Source organism: Arvicanthis niloticus, chromosome 6, assembly GCF_011762505.2.
Source record: "Arvicanthis niloticus isolate mArvNil1 chromosome 6, mArvNil1.pat.X, whole genome shotgun sequence".
In the NCBI taxonomy this organism is placed as follows: domain Eukaryota; kingdom Metazoa; phylum Chordata; class Mammalia; order Rodentia; family Muridae; genus Arvicanthis; species Arvicanthis niloticus.
The window spans coordinates 49,011,410-49,027,061 of record NC_047663.1 but is presented as its reverse complement, the minus strand read 5'-3'; the positions used below and the strand labels follow the sequence as shown (position 1 = coordinate 49,027,061).

General features: G+C 51.8%; 1 protein-coding gene across 2 annotated transcripts in view; it reads right to left on the bottom strand.

Annotated features, from left to right (window-relative positions):
• Positions 1–88: 88 nt before the first annotated feature.
• The window catches only part of Spns2 (SPNS lysolipid transporter 2, sphingosine-1-phosphate), a 38,969-nt gene continuing 23,405 nt past the window's right edge, over positions 89–15,652 (bottom strand). The window contains exons 3-13 of one of the 2 annotated variants that reach the window (XR_013111209.1): positions 12,370–12,506; positions 7,425–7,576; positions 7,156–7,222; positions 5,763–5,905; positions 5,334–5,486; positions 5,059–5,248; positions 4,863–4,928; positions 2,771–2,869; positions 2,524–2,687; positions 1,983–2,143; positions 89–1,545 (exon numbers count right to left, since the gene is read on the bottom strand). Coding sequence is in view for 1 of the 2 variants with exons in the window: in XM_034504581.2 (XP_034360472.1) it covers positions 1,987–2,029; positions 2,524–2,687; positions 2,771–2,869; positions 4,863–4,928; positions 5,059–5,248; positions 5,334–5,486; positions 5,763–5,905; positions 7,156–7,222; positions 7,425–7,576; positions 12,370–12,506 (1,214 nt within the window). In the remaining variant the exon portion in view is untranslated. The remainder of the gene's footprint in view (positions 1,546–1,982; positions 2,144–2,523; positions 2,688–2,770; positions 2,870–4,862; positions 4,929–5,058; positions 5,249–5,333; positions 5,487–5,762; positions 5,906–7,155; positions 7,223–7,424; positions 7,577–12,369; positions 12,507–15,652) is intronic. The other variant, XM_034504581.2, reaches the window with a different exon arrangement.

The window sequence follows — 15,652 nt, the reverse complement described above, 5'->3', positions numbered from 1 at the left end:
GAGTGGATCTTTTACCAACCTTCCAGGGATGGAGCCCATGTGCTACAGTCCCGCCCCTCCCCAGGTTGTTCCACTGGAGAACCACCAAAACATTTAAATAGGTTTATTTCTTCATTTACAAGAGGAATATATATTTGGCTTCTTTCTTAAGACTTTGAGATTCACAATCAGCAGCTCTAAAAAATAAAGGAGCAGTTCAGCTTCCTGAAGGAAGAGGAGGCAACACTTGGACCTGGTTCTTGTACAACAAGAAAACATTGCTAGGGCCCCTGCTGGGGTTAGGGTGGGAGCCAGGCTGGTCTTTAGGGATAGCACCCTCTGCAAACCCACGTCCGAAGCCCCAGGGTGCCCCAGAGCTTGGTGTGGTGGTTACCACTAACACCACTGAAGCTACAGCAAATGGGATACTACAGCCACAGGGACTGTTGTCCAAGCTGGTTCTGGAAGTTTCCGTAGGTTCCAATGGTACCCCAGGACCAGAGCCACCTTGGTTACAGTGTGCGAGGAGTGTAAAGCTGGGGATAAATGCCCAAAGGTGACTGAGGTGGCTGTAGGGGAGTGTGGGGTTGTATGTGTGGGAATGGTGTGATCAAAGGCTGGGTGAAGGCCTGGCCCGGTGAGAGTCAGTTGGGGGATGATACCTACAGGCACTGCTGGGCAGTCTCCAGTTTCATACCCTGGGCCAAAAAGTAGTGTGGACTGCTGTGTAAGTCCTTTAGCATCCTATCTGGCTCCTCATTGGAAAGGGCTCTCGGGTCATCCTGTAGGAGGAGGTGGCTTCTTGGGGACTCTAGGATTTGGGGAGCTGGGGTGAGGAGAGAAGGTTGTCAAATTCTCAGCTTACCACAGGGCTTTCACCCCCTAGTGCTGCAGCTTCCTCTAGGGGGTGGTTCCACCTGAGAAAAACCTCCAGGCAAAGAACTAGCTGAAGACAGCACAGACAGCATCCTCCTGGGAGACTATCCCAGCCATGAACACCCAGAAGTGGGTACCCAGCTACATATGCCAGGCTGAATTTGCTGTTCCCAAGGTTAGAGCCTAAGAGTGGGGACATGGTCCCCATACACCAGGGTCTTTGGCGGACCTCAGAACCGCAACGGAGGTCCTGAGACCGACCTGTATAGCCCAGGACCTGTTTCTTCAAAGCTGTGGAGGGTGTCTTGCATGGCACACAAGGGAGGAAGCTCCAGCTCCTTGGTTCCACTGTCTAGGGAGGATAGTGGCTCCCTCAAGATCACATGAGCTAAGGGCAGGCCAGAATCTTCCCAACTACCCACTGCAGGGTGGCTTCTATCTTGGCCCTTCAGCCCCCAACCAGGGCTGGAGTTGTGTCCAACTGAGTGATTCCAGCACACACAGTCTTCCAGGTTAACTGAGGATGTAGCTTCTTGAAGATAGGGCCACTCAGTCCTGGCAGTCCTAGGCCAAAGAGGGTGGGTACCCAACTGTGAGTCACACAGGAAGCTTTGGGACCGTCCTGCAGGTCCAGGATGCTGGAGAACCTCTCCCAATCTAAACTGCAGTTCATTGCTGTCCCAGCGGCACCTGTGGGAAGGGTGTTGGGTCAGAGGTGGAGCTTTGGAAATTGTTCCAAAGCTGGTTTCCTTAGCTTTCACCACATCTATGAACTTGGGGCTCTGACCCTGGTTAACATTATCAGGAAGCTAAAGCTTCCAAGGGCTAGGCCACTGGGAAGGCCAGAGTAGGAGCTGCCCTGACACATCTAGGAGGATTTAGGAGGACAGCAGGACCTGGCAAGTCCCAGTGCTGACCTATGCTCCTGGCCCTTCCAGGGAGGGAAGGGCACTGATTTACTGGAAGAAGCCAGCTCCCACAAATACAGATTCGTGTCAACACTTCAGAGGAAGAGGGCAGACCCAGGCAGAGGGGATGTGCTAGGGGAGGAGATGGTTTGGAAGGTGTTTTGTTCCCTGTTTCTTCAGGGCCACTCCTCCCACAGGAGTTTCCTGGCCTGCACTCACCACCTCAGACTTTCACGGATGCAGGCGGCATCACCAGCTGGTTCACCCTGAGGGAGAGACGGGCGGGGGTCAGGGTGGCACATCAGCGGGGACTGGGCCCAGGCACGGCTCTGGCACATCGAATCACTGGGGCCGGTAGACCGGAGGCGCTGGGCAGGGACCTCGTCAGCCCCAGGGGGAGGTGGGAAAGCCCAGGGGTAGGGAGAAGAGAGAGAGAGAAAGGAATAGAGAAAAGAGGAGAAAGAAGTCAGAAAGTGAGAGAAGGGGATGGGTCTCCCAGCTCTAAAACCCTGAGAGAAAGTCCAGTGAAAAACCCATGTCTAGAGCTCCAAAAGGGCCTGGCATCTACTAGCCTGGGCCACAGTGGGGTGGGCCTACAACATACCAGCAGGGGCATGGGAAGACTTGGAGCCAAGTGTTCTAGAGCTGGCCCTGGCCTCCAGCAGGTCACCTAGCCCTAGAGGTACAAGTAACTCATATCTCCTCCACACTACCACTGTCAGTCCCTGCTTCACAGCATGCCCACCCCAACCCTACTCACTGCTGCTCAGCCTTGGCGCGGTCGCTGAGGAAGAAGAGAGCAGTGGCAAGGAAGAACATGCCACCCAGGACCACGACAAAAGGGCACAGCATGAGGGCATAGCCCAGGCTCAGAAACTCCCAGAGCGGGGAGTCCTTGGTGCTCTGGCGGATTAGGTCCGAGATCTGTGGAGATTTGGGGTACGGGTGTCAGGACAGGACTATCTTCTGTGCCCCACACCAGGCAAGCCCCACCCCTAGACACTCACAAAGCCAATGAGGTAGGGGCTTCCAGCATCCCCCAGCAGATGGGAAGTGAAGCTCTGCAAGGCCACAGCAGTGGCTCGTCGCGTGGGGATGACCACATACTGCAGGAGAAAGGGCAGGTCAGTGCTGGAAGGTCCATGCGTGAGGCTCATGTCTGTGGCTAGGACACTATGAAACCCCCACAGCCTCAGCTTCCTGTCCTGGTACCTTCACTCCTCCCACCCAGCCCTGCACTTCCCTGCCCACCGTGTAGACTGGGCTGGTCGTCCTCAGCGATGGGAATCTGCAACCTCCCTCCCTACCACATTCAGCCATGGAGCACAACGTGGGTATCAGTTGGCATAGATCTTCAGGCCAGAGCTCTTGGAGCATGGAGGAGCTGGGTTAAAAGGCCTGAAGGTACTTTTTCTTTTCTTTCTTGTTTAAAGATAGGGCCTTCCTACTTAACCCAGGCTGACCTCAGGTTGCTATGCTCCTGGAGGGAACCTTCATTCTGAGGGCTCACATGTGGAGTTGTGCAACTTCTGGACACAGAGTTCCAGCTTCTAGGCTTCCAGCCCTTCCTTTCTATAAGCTAAACACCTGTCTTGGTTCCCTTCCTTGAGGACGCAGCAAGGATGAGGCTGGCTGAGGTGGAGAGAGAACATGAACTAGAATTCTACCCCAAAGAGCCTCTACTTGAACTCAAGCACCTGACAGAGGCTGAGAACCCCTAGGCCCCAGGACGTCCTGAGCTAGACAGAATAGGCCCTGACTGTATCTGATCGGAGACTGAAGAGACGAGGACACGCAGTACCAGGTGCCCCCTTCCCTGAGCTCCAGCCTCTCTCACTGTCCATGACACCTATCATTGTGTACAGGGGCAGCAGCCAGCACCCTCAAAGTATCCTGTTGGTGGTGACGAGACAGGGATCTGGATCTAAGGAGATTGCATGGCCCCATTTCCACCACTAATTAGTCACTTAGCTGGGACACTTAGTAAAACTGGGACATGATTTCCCTGGGACCCAGACCCTGCCAACAGTTCTCGGGGGACTGATGGGGAGAGGTTGTGAGGGGAGGGCGTGCTGCCCAGCACCAAAGACACTTGATTCAGTCTTGCCACCCTTTTCACTCAGGGGTTATGTAGTGACCCGTCCCTGCCCTTCACTCAGGGGTTATGTAGTGACCTGTCCCTGCCCTTGTTCCTGCCCATCCTCTTGGTGAGGTCTGTAACCGAGTCCTCCCCACACCTCTACACGACATGTAAATGGGTAGGAAGCAGAGGCCCTGGGGGAGGACATAGGTATGTGGGCAAGCATAGAGTGGGACACGGTAGGCTTCCTGAAAGGGAGGGACTACAAAGGCCCCCAGACCCTGGCCTCCTGGCCTGAGCACCAGCCCCTAAGCACACTGAGGGTGTTTATTCCCCAGCCCCACACCTCTCCCACTCCATCTCCAGCCCTTTCTAGTCTCCTGACCCCCATCTGGAGGTTCCAGAAGGGCCACGGGCAGGAGTCACACTCGCTCCTGACATCCCCACCCCCCCACCCCCATTTCACTCAGAGCTACAAGTCACTAGGCCCACAGCCCCTCCCCTGTTCCCCCTGTCCCCACCCAGGAACACAAGTCTGAGCAGGCTGCTCAGATAGCCCTTTGTTCCTGGCCTGCTGGTCTGCAGGCCATTGTTGGACCCGTAAAGACAGCCTCTGTCTGTCCAGCCAGCCGCAGGCACTCAGCAGGCACGCCTGGGACCCAGCCTAGGACCCAGCCTGAGCTGGCAAAGCAGAATGCAAGGACACTCAACTACTGGGGGAGGAGTCCTGGCAGGCAGCACCACTTCAGTGCCAGCCTGGCACTACCAGCCTCCTAGCCACAAACCTGAGACAGGAGAAGACAACCCTGCCCTATACCCCAATATTTACCTGCCCAATTCTGTTTTCAGGCCTCTCCTAGATCTGACCCCTATATATCTCTGATCCCCTCCCTGCCTCTGGATTCACCTCTCCCACCAACAAGTGCTACTTACTCTTCACCCACCCTCTCAAGCTACCCCAATGAAAGTTAGAAGCCTGGGTCAGTCAGCACATGGTGACTGTGGCCTTCCTGGCTTACCATGAGGATGTCTGCAGTGATGGCCCAGTTAGAAAACAGCAGTGTCTCTCCAACAAAAATGCAGATCTATTCACAGAGAAGAAAGCAACCATGAGGGGCACGGGGCAGGGACACAGGACCCTCCCTATGGGGACAGAGGGTCCAGCAAGTCAGACTGCACCTCTAGCCTATCTCCCCCAACCTCCTGTGGACTCACATAAGCGCCCACAATGCTGGTCTTGGCAGCCACAAAGATGAGGCAGATGAAGATGGCTGATCCCAACATGCCCACGGCACACACCAATGGGTCAGCGCGTTGAGTCCGCAGGCGACACCAACGAGTGGCTCCGGCGCCTGTGACTACTCCCAGGAAGCCAGTAAAACAGGTAATAGCCCCAAAGATGAGGCTGTGGGGACAAAAGACAGTAGAGTGTGATTTGAGCAAGGCCAAGGTTGAGACAGAGGCATCCATCCCTTGGGTCCAGGCTTTACCTGTCTTTGGCTCCACAGGGCGGGCTGTTGCAAGTCTCTGCTGTCTTTTGTACAACTTGAGCACGGTGAAGATAGAGGGGAATCCACATGCCCAGGGCCCCTGTGGCGAAGGACACAGCGGATGTGGCCAGGGAGGAGAAGACATAACTGCGGCTGGGGAAAATCCAGGAAGGGAGACTGAGCTGGAGCAGCAGGCAGCCCTTACACCAGGGCCCAGGAGCCAGCCTCTTCCCCTCCAGCCAGCTACCTGCTCCCTCCCAAGACAGAAATGCTCTTTCTTAGGCCCAGCTGAGGGTTCAGGATGCAGGAACAATAACCTCTCAGGCCAAAATGTCATTCAGCACTACAGGCCGTGTAGATGGCAGGTGAGAATGGATGGGCATGCTCTAGCCACGCCTCCTCCCACCACACCCTTCATGTAGCACTCACTTTCGGATCAGGGCCTTCATGTCTCGGAGCCAGGAGGTCCGTGCTTTGAGCTGCCCCCCCAGTTGATCAGCATGGCCTCTCTTAGTGGCTGGGACCAAGATGAGAATGAGTGTTCCTGTGATCATGCCCAGGACGGGGGAAACCTGGAAGGATGGGAGATGTGAAGTTTGAATGCTGTCTATGCTGCATAGGAGAGCCCAGGTAACTTACCTGGACTCCAGGCCCTTTTCCTGGGCTAATAATATCTGCCCTGCCGAGTAACGGAAGGGCTGAGCAAAGTCGCTGGGGATGAGGCCAGGGAAAGTGTTAGGGGGCTCAAAGTGGACAGTCCAGACTAAAGGCAGGACAGAAAAATGAGTTCAAGAAAGATCAACAGACTTCAGGGATGGAGGGAAGGAGGAGGACAAAAGAGGAGGAGGAAGAGGAAGAGGAGGAGGAGGGGGGAAGGTGAGTGAGGGAGAGGTGGCTAAACAGATGGATAGATAGACACACTCATGCATGGATGGAGAGACAGGAGGTGAATGGGTAGGTAGGAGGAAGGCAGGCAGGTGAAAAGCATAGGGAATGGCGTCTTTGAGTGGAGGAGTTCATCTGTAGGTAGACGGCCAAATACCCATCTGCCTAATCCCTGGGGTAGGTAGGACTGTTCCAAGGTGTGTCCCTCAAACACTGGGAGGGGCTGAGCAGACAGGCGACCTGTTCTTTACAAGGCCTTATGGGTCTTCCCTGTGTCCAGCCCCACATTAAGAATGACACCCCCAAGCCTCTCTCTACACAGCCCAGGAGAAAAGAGAAGCTTGATTCCTTGTGGGCTGGGGAACTCTTCTGCATGTATTATCGCCCCATCCTATGGCTAACCCCTCTCCCCATTATGAAATTCCACGGTGGCTGCTTCCTTCCTGCTTTTGAGGAAAAAACACTTTGTCTTGAGCTTCCGCTCCTCTGAGAGACGGGGGATCTCTGTTTCCTCCGATTGCACTGTCCTGGGGCCTTAGTGACTTGCCCCAACCCTCCAACAGAACAGGAAGTGGCTACAGACCCTAAGGGCCCCCACACAGAGGTCCTGTCCCAACCTCGCCCTAGAACAGAGCCAGCACTGGAAGCAGGAAGCTGTGCTGTGGACCTGGAATTTCCTGACATGGTGAGAGAATCCTCATCCTCTCCAACTCCTGGGGGTTGAGCGGGGAGGGTTCCAACCCTGGGCTGAGGCCCTGTGGATGACAGGACTGTCTAACTCTCCCGATACCTCAGCCTGAACTGATCTAAGAAGCAAGCCCCAGAGCCCAGGCTAGTGAGGGAGGAAGCCTGGTGAAAGTCTGACCTCTGGGCAGGGCTGTTCTCTGGGGGAAAAGACTGGAGTAAGGAGCTAAACAGGGGGGGACCTAGGCCTTACCCTCAGGGCCCAATGCCAGTCTCCGGCTGCCTGCTTCACGCTGGAACCTGTGATATAGCCCAGGCCACTGCAGATAAGACAGACATATGTCAGACCCAGCAGCCAGGCTGTGTGGGAAGTTCATGCTTTCCTCCCACCCAGCCAGCCTGTGGAAGAGTGGGTCCAGGAGTCCTCTGCAGCTGCCAGCTTCCATGTCTGCTTAAAGCAGGGTTAGTGAATTCTAAGGGATTTTGGTGCTCTTCCCTCTAATCGTGTCGGTCCATACTTACCTGCCCAGGGGGATGGCAAAATAGAAGACTGACAGCATCAGTGTGCGTGTGTTCTTGGTAAACAAGTCGCCGATGATGGTGGGTGCTATGGTGGAGTAGCTGGCTTCACCAATACCTACTAGCCCTCGAGACAGGACCAGCAGCCAGAAATACTGTGGAAGAGAACAGAGGATGCTGGAGCACCAGTTAGTTACTCCTATCCCATTATACCCCAGCCCTGGCAGGGTCCAAAAACCAGGAGAGAGAATGAGACCAGGACTAGCCTCTGCGATGACCATAGCCACAGGCTACACAGGGCCCTAGAATACCCCTCAAAATGATAGATCTCACTGGGATGGATTATTCCTAGGTTGGGAGAAGACAGGGCTCTCTGGGTTCCCAGAAGCACTGGGGACTGTATCCACTTGAGGCATCTTTGCCTCTCTGGCCTCACTTCAGGATTCAAAAATCACCTTTGCTCTATGCCCCTCCTCCAAGCAAGGAAGCTGGACCAAACCTGACCACACTGAGAACCCTGGGGGGGGGGGGGGGGTTAGGCATAGCCACCTAGTGGGCTCAGAGCCCCTCTCTAATACACACCTCAAAGGCTAGCAATGGGAAAAGGGTGTGGCCATGCCAGCTGTCAGTGTCCAACTCCTTTGGTGTGGACCTGGCCTCCAGCTGCCCAGGGCCTGAGAACCCAGACTGGTCATGGTTTCCCTACCCCACCCTTACCACCCATTTGGCTGCACTCCCCATACTCAGCTCTCCCCTGCTGTCCCTGTCGTCTCTCTCCAGCCATCTCCTGCCACCTCTCTGACTCCTGGCTGTCTCTGCTTGGGGCTGCTGACCCTCCACCTTGACCTTCTTTCAGTCTCCCTGGTTCCTGGTGTTCTTTTCCCTATGGATCAATTGCCCACAGCCTTTGCCTATTTTTCCTGTTGGGTCATCTTGTCTTTTTGTATGGATTTATATGAGCTTCTTCTACATGGCAGGGTGAGATCCTTTGTCATCTGTCATCACTGTTCTCAGTTCTTTGTTTACCCAGTTTCACCATCCACAGACTTCTTGATATCTAATTTGATGCTGTCAAATCTTGATTTATTTTCCTCCATGCCTTGTTCAAGAAAGCCTACTAGAGACCCACAGTACAAAACGTCCTCTTCTGTTTCATGCTTGAAATACATTGGAGACATCAGTCTTCTCAGCTTCTAGCATCTAGGGCAATTCTGTCCCCGCCCCATATAGGGGCCTCCCAGACTGATGCTGCCTCTGTCCTATGCTGCACATGTTAAGTCCCAAGAAACAGCACTCAGTGTCCTCTGTGCTTCAAACAGACAGAAGGGGGCTGTTCCATGCTCTTGTTTGTTTCTTCTTCTTCTTCTTCTTCTTCTTCTTCTTCTTCTTCTTCTTCTTCTTCTTCTTCCTCTTCCTCTTCCTCTTCCTCTTCCTCTTCCTCTTCCTCCTCTTCCTCTTCCTCCTCCTCCTCCTGCTCCTCCTCCTCCTCTTCCTCTTCCTCTTCCTCTTCTTCTTCTCTGTATGTAGCTCTGACTGTCCTGGAACTCTCTGTAGACCAGGCTGGCTTTGAGCACACAGAGACTTCGATGCCTCCCAAGTGCTGGGATTAAAGGTGTGTGCCACCACCACCCAGCATGGTCTACTTTTTAAAATCCCACCATGTACTTCATTGGTTTTTTTTTTTTAAGATATAAGCACAGTAATTGGCATTGACCAAGTCCATTCTTCCACTAGTCACTCCATATGAATACACCTTGAATTCTTCCACTAGTCATTCCGTATGAGTATACCATGAGTATTTTCTTGGGCCCGATGGTGGGCTTTTTTTTTTTTTTTTTTTTTTTTTTTTTTTTTTTTTTTTTTTTTTATGATTTAATGTATGTGAGTGCTCTTTCTGAATGTACACATGCAGGCCAGAAGAGGGCATAAGATCCCATTACAGATGGTTGTGAGCCACCATGTGGTTGCTGGGAATTGAACTCAGGACTCTGGAAGAACAGTCAGTGCTTTTAATTCCTGAGCCATCTCTCTAGCTTCCTTCTGCCCCCCAGTGGTGAGCATTTGAGTGAGATTTTCTTCTGTCCTTCCTTCCTTCCTTCCTTCTCTGTGTGTGTGTGCACACAAGAAGTGTGTGCATGAGTGTGCACAGGTATACATCGAGGTCAACAGTCAATGTTGGATGGATCTTCTATTATTGCTCTCCATTGTATTTTTTTTTTAAATAGTTTGTTCCACTGAACGTGGAACCCACCAATTCAGCTAGAATGATTGGTCAGTGAGCCACCAGGAGCCAGCTGTCCCCACTCCCCAGCCCTGGGGTTACAGGAGCATACTACCACACTTGGCTTTTACCCAGACTGCTGGGGATCTAACTCAGAGCCTCGCCCTGCACAGCAAGCACTCCTATCAACGAGCCATCTTTCCAGCATCTCTCTTTTTGGTTTTTAAAATATTTTTTAAAATTAGATGTATATAAGTGTTTTTATGAGCTCTGTGTGTGTTATGTGCGTGTTTGTGTGGTATATGTGTGTGTGCTGTGCCAAAGGCCAGAAGACTCACAGGTGGTTAAGAGCCACTCTGTATGGGGAGTGGGAAACCCAAGTTGTGTTTTCTGGAAGAGCAGTAAGCACCCCTAACCACTGAACCATCTGTCCATCCTTTTTTTTTTCTCCCTAGGAGGATCCTCGCACTTGTTTGTCCACACACTGGAGTTTTTCTTGGCTGTGTCCCTCCAGACAGAAGCTAGGCCATGTAGGGACGCAGCAGGGAATTTACAGTATCTTGCCATTCTGATCTCCAAAGAGTCTCCGCCAATTTACACTCCCACCAACAGCTAGGCAGCCGGGCTTCCCCACAGCTGTGCTAACACTCGGTATTGTCAGCCTTTTTAATTGTTGCCAATCTGATGGGTGTGAAATGGTATCTCATTGTTGTTTTGCCTTGCATTTCTCTGATTCCTGCAGAGACCGAGCTATCTCTTCCTCCATTCGTTGGCCATTGGGCATGTTCTGGAATGTTCTGGAATGCCTTGACAACACTTTGTTTATTTTCCTATCAGCTATTGTCTTTTTCTTGTTGGTTTATAGTTAGGTGTCTCAGTCTTGCTTTGGCTTTCACTTCCCCATTTGAAGCTTACTTTGCATCGTGGTTGACATAGTACCATAATTGATTTTCCAGTCATGGAGGTCATCCCTTTTCCCTGGAGCCACTGGTGAGAGATGTGCCCTCAGCCAGCACTGGCTCCCCACTCCCCAGGGCCTTGCTTCATGGATCAATCATTACTTAGTCTGCCCCTTGGCTGATTTAGCCAGAATGGTCATTGTTTGACAACTGATAGGGCAAACCCCACTCACAGATACTTTTCATTCTTTTTGGCTGCTTAAAGCAGTTTCTCTGCCAAATTAACTTTAAAAACACATTGCCAATGCCCCCCCCCTCATGCCCCTGTGGTGCTTGGATGGTTATCACAAAGAGTTTACAAAGCAACTGAAAGTGACCAGTTTCTCTCTTTGCCTCTGTGTATCTCTTCTCCCTACACAGAGGGCATCAAGATCTAGACTCATTGATCAGTCTTAGAAGCAGGCTCAGGGGCCCAGCCAGGGCCAGGTCAAGGCTCAGAGGGCTCTTGGGGCTCCTGACTTGGTCTTTTGTTTCTATGGTGACCAGGCTCTGGGCCTGGAATTGTCTTGGGCCTGACCTATCTCCCTGAAGCAAAGACAGCTCTGCAGACCCACTTTCGAGCATCTGGCTCCTCCTTGTCCTTTGGACTCTTCCAGGGCTCAGTGCTGCCTCAGGAGGAAGGACTGGGCCTCGGGCCTGGCACTCAAGGCCCTCCTTGACCTAGTCCCTGCCGTTCTTTCCGGCCATGATACCCTTCTCTTTCTCTCAACACAATCCACTGTCCCTACATCTTTGGGTATGGCCCCTGCCTGGGCCCTCTTCAATATAAGTACTGGCTTCCCAGTCATGTCTGCTAAATTCATGTTACCCGCTTCTAGGAAGCCTTCCTGGAACCTATGGATGGCAAGGGGACAGTTCCTCTTCAGTGTTTGACACTTAGCACATCTTGAAGGCTGTGAGCGTGAAACAACTATCTGTTACATCTATCTGCCCCTGTTTCCCAAGGACAGAGATAGACAGAGAGCTCCTGAGGAAGGACATTGATTCCTCCTCCATCACTCTACACAGACACTGTCACATGGCTGGCTACTCCTAGCCATGAGAGGCTCACTGCCCTCATGAGACTTTACACAGGCCTTCTTGGAAAGAACAAACAGAAAGGAGGACTTTCTGGATGGGGCCATGCTCCATGCTGCACATTCATCAACATCAGTTGCTTCCTGTGGAGGGCTAGCCTGAGTAGGATTATTCCTATTTTAACAATGAGAAGACTGAGGCGCAGAACGGCGAAGTACATCTCCAAGTCACAAAGCTCAGTGGCCAACAAAGTTGGGATATTCAAACCCAGGACTGTGAAAGCCAACAGTATTTCTTAAAACACCTTGATGTTGAGTTGACATTTGCCTTCCTGGGACTCAGATTCAAGGGGCTGATTGGTCATCAAAGAGCAAACTGAGCCAGAAACAGACAGGCAGGGACTAGCTTAGGTTTTCACAGCAAGAGAACTGAAGGGAGCCAGGACTGAAAGCCAAGGCCCTTATTCCTGGGGCATGCTTATTTACTCTATTCCTGGCATCCTGTCAAGCAAGAGGCTGCTCAGAACGTCAGGTTGCCACGCAGAGCTGCAAGCCTCTTAGTCCAGGTCAATACAGAGAAGTCCTTGTCTGTGGGGCTGGTTTATAACTGAACACAAAGATACCTGCCATGGTTTTGCCTTGAAGCTCAGCAACTCAGTCTGTGGAGCCCAGAGCAACACTCTCTGAAGACATGCACACTGGACATGGGGTTGTGGGGGGCAGCTAAGCAGGGGCACCTTGGGGGACCTCACCTGCTGAGGGATGAAAGAACTAGAGAAGGTGACGGCAGACCAGAAGAAGATACCGCAGCTGAGGATCACCTTTCTATTGAAACGGTCGCCCAGGTAGCCGAAGATGGGGGCAGCCACCATGAAGCTGCAGATGAATACTGTGGAAAAAAGAGAGGAGAGCTGGAGTGTTTGCCGTCCTGGCTAAAGCCAAGTGCAATGAGACATAGCTGGGCCTGGATCCAGATGGAGGAAGTGGCCCTGGAGGGACAACTTCAGTGTGTGGCACACAGAGCAGGCAGGGGGAATGTGAGGGATTAGGGGACATGGGAACTCCAACTCTTCTATCACCCCCAGCTTATTCCACATCCTGTGACCCTTGGAACATTTCCTCAGAGTGCTAGCCCAAGGCTTACTACTTCACCTCTAGGAGCTTCCCATATGAGAGCAAGGCTCAGGGAACCTGACCTGCCAAGTCGGAACCTTTGTCTGCCTAGCCCCAGAGCCCAAGTCCCTTAGGTTTGGCTATTTGTTTTGCTTGCTTGCCTTCCTGTCACCCAAGCTGGCCTTAACTTTGCTATATAGCCAAGGATGATTTTGAACTTTGGGTCCTACCATCTTCTCCCAAGCTCGGGACTACAGGTGTGCACTACCGTACCTAGTTTATGTGCTTCTAAGGATCAAACCCAGGGCTTCATGTACTCTAGGGAAACATTCTACCAGCTGGGGAGCTACATCCTCAGCCCATATTCTTTTGTTTGTTCGGAGACAGGTCTCACTATGTAGTCCTGGCTGGCACCAAGCATGTTATATAAACCAGGCTAGCCTCAAACTCACAAGTGTTCCACTTGCCTCTGCCTCCCTGCTGGGAGCACCAGCATGCATGGCCTGCCTTACTTCCTGTATTATGCTTGAGAATGAGGCTGGAGAGATGGCTCGGAGGTTAAGAGAAATTGTTTTCACAGAGGATCCAGGTTCGGTTCCGAGCACCCACATGGTGGCTCACAACTATCTAACTGCAATCCCAGGGGATCTGACGTCCTCTTCTACCCTCTGTAGTCACCAAGCGCTCATGTAGTGCTCACATATGGAGGGAAACATTTGTGCACATAAAATTCCGAATCTTTACAGATACTTGAAAGGAGAGACTCAGAGGGTGAGGGATCGATCTACCTAAAGTCACACAGCAAATCAGGGCAAACTTGAGCCTGGAATGCCAGGCCTTGCTGTCTTCTGGGTCACTCGGATACCCTCAGGCCCAGCAGGCTGCAGAAGCTATCCTGAATACTGGAAACCCTGCCATTCACTTAGTCACTCATGCATGCATCAATTCATTCCACAATTAGAGGGAGGGGCATGCTTAGTTACTGTCCTATTGTGAAGAAACACTGTGACAAAGGCAAATTATAAAAGAAAGCATTTAATTGGGGACTTCCTTATAGTTTAGAGGGTGAGGTCCATGACCATCACAGTGGGGAGGGTGGCGGCAGGCAGGCATGGTGCTGGAGCAATAGCTCAGTGCTTTCATCTTATCCAAAAGTTGGAGGCAGAAAGCAAGCTCACTGGGATGGTGTGGGCTTTTGAAACCTCAAGGCCCATTCCCATGGTACACCTCCTCCAATGAAGCCACACCTTCAAGTCCTTCCCTTCTGCCAACTGGGAAGCAAGCATTCAAACCTAGGAGCCACGGAGGGAAGCCATCCTCACTGAAACCATCACACATTTATAAGTTGCCTTGGCCATGGTGTTTCTTCACAGCAACGGAAAAGTAACTGACAGAGCACCTATAACATACTGACGTTAGGTGTTTGGGATTCATGGGTAGATGAACACGAGATTCCTGCCTTCCTGGAACTTATATTCTAAGGAAGTAAAGCACATAAATAACACAATAGTAGTAACAATTCATAAGCTGTATAGCATGGCAAGGAATATTAAGCAGGTACAGGAGATGTATATGGAGGACCAGAGCCTGGAGGAAGGGGTGGTGAGAAGCAGCTGCTGACAGGTGCATGAGGAAGATAAGGCTTTCTGCAGAAACAAAGGTGTCCTGAAACTCAGGAGCTTAGTGCACAGGGAAGATCCTGCAGCCACAGGTGGAATTAAGGAATCTGGCAAAAACTAAGTCATTCCTTGTGACTGAGGTAAGGATGAAGCATTGGCCATTCCTATTCAAACATCCCTGCCAAACATCCTTTTTGCTGCTGTGTACAGCCAGAATCTAGTGTTGCCTTAGAGTATGACAAACATTATAATACATTTGTATTTATGTGTGAGAGAGAAGACAGACCACACAGTATTAAACAGAAGAGGCCGAGAAGTTTTACCTCAGCAAAGACCTGCAGGAGGCAAAAAAACACTCATAGAAGTACTGGAGGGAGAAGGGCAGCAGAGCACTCAGCGTGTTTGAGGGGCATGAAAGAGGCCAGAGTGTCTGTAGCAAAATGATGGAGGGGGAGGGGTGGAAGACAAGACTAAGAAGCCAGATGGAGTGGGATCCTCACGGGTAAGACAGGAGATGCTGAACAAAGAACTAATGACCTGGTTTTGCTCTGCTGAGACAAGAGCACAGTAATATTCAGGGATTTGGAGAGAATGCCATTGTTGATGATGGGAGCGGGTGGTGTTCCAGGTGAGATACAGAGATTCAGGCAGGGTAGAGGCCAACCACAGACAGGGAGGGCCCTCTGTCTCATGGAAAGCAGTCCCACTGCCAGTAGGCAGATGGCCAGACAACACTGACCTCTGTCCCCTGGGTTCATGTGTACATGGTTTAGCAGCCTCTGGGGAGACAGTTTAGCAGGGAGGGGTAATGAAGAGAGGAAGGGCATGAGCAGGGCAAAGTGGGCTGCTCAGGGTAGCACGTAGGGTCCACTGGACTTGAAAACACAGGATAGGAGACCTCATTGTTCAGGTCTGTGATTTAGGCTTTAAACGGAATCAGTCCATGGGCCTCAAAGACACCCTACCCAGGGTTCAAGCCCAGCTCTGAGCCTTCTTAGGTAGGCTCCTTTGTCAGGTCACAAGTCTCTGTCCCAGCTTCATTGGTGTGTTGGTAAATGTGTAGAAACAGGCTCTCTACAAAGGGACAGAGGAGGGGCTCCACGATGCCTGGGGGTTGTGCATTTCCATAATATAAACACTCCCACCCAGCTGAGGCCAGTCACCTAAGAGATGTGACACTCAGAGCTCAGTACCTTGTCCAGTCATAGGAGTTTCCACCGTTCAGATAAAAGGAGTTTACCTTAAGCACGCTGATAATAGCTTGATGTAGAAAAGGAATTAGGAAGTGATGACTTCTGAGAAA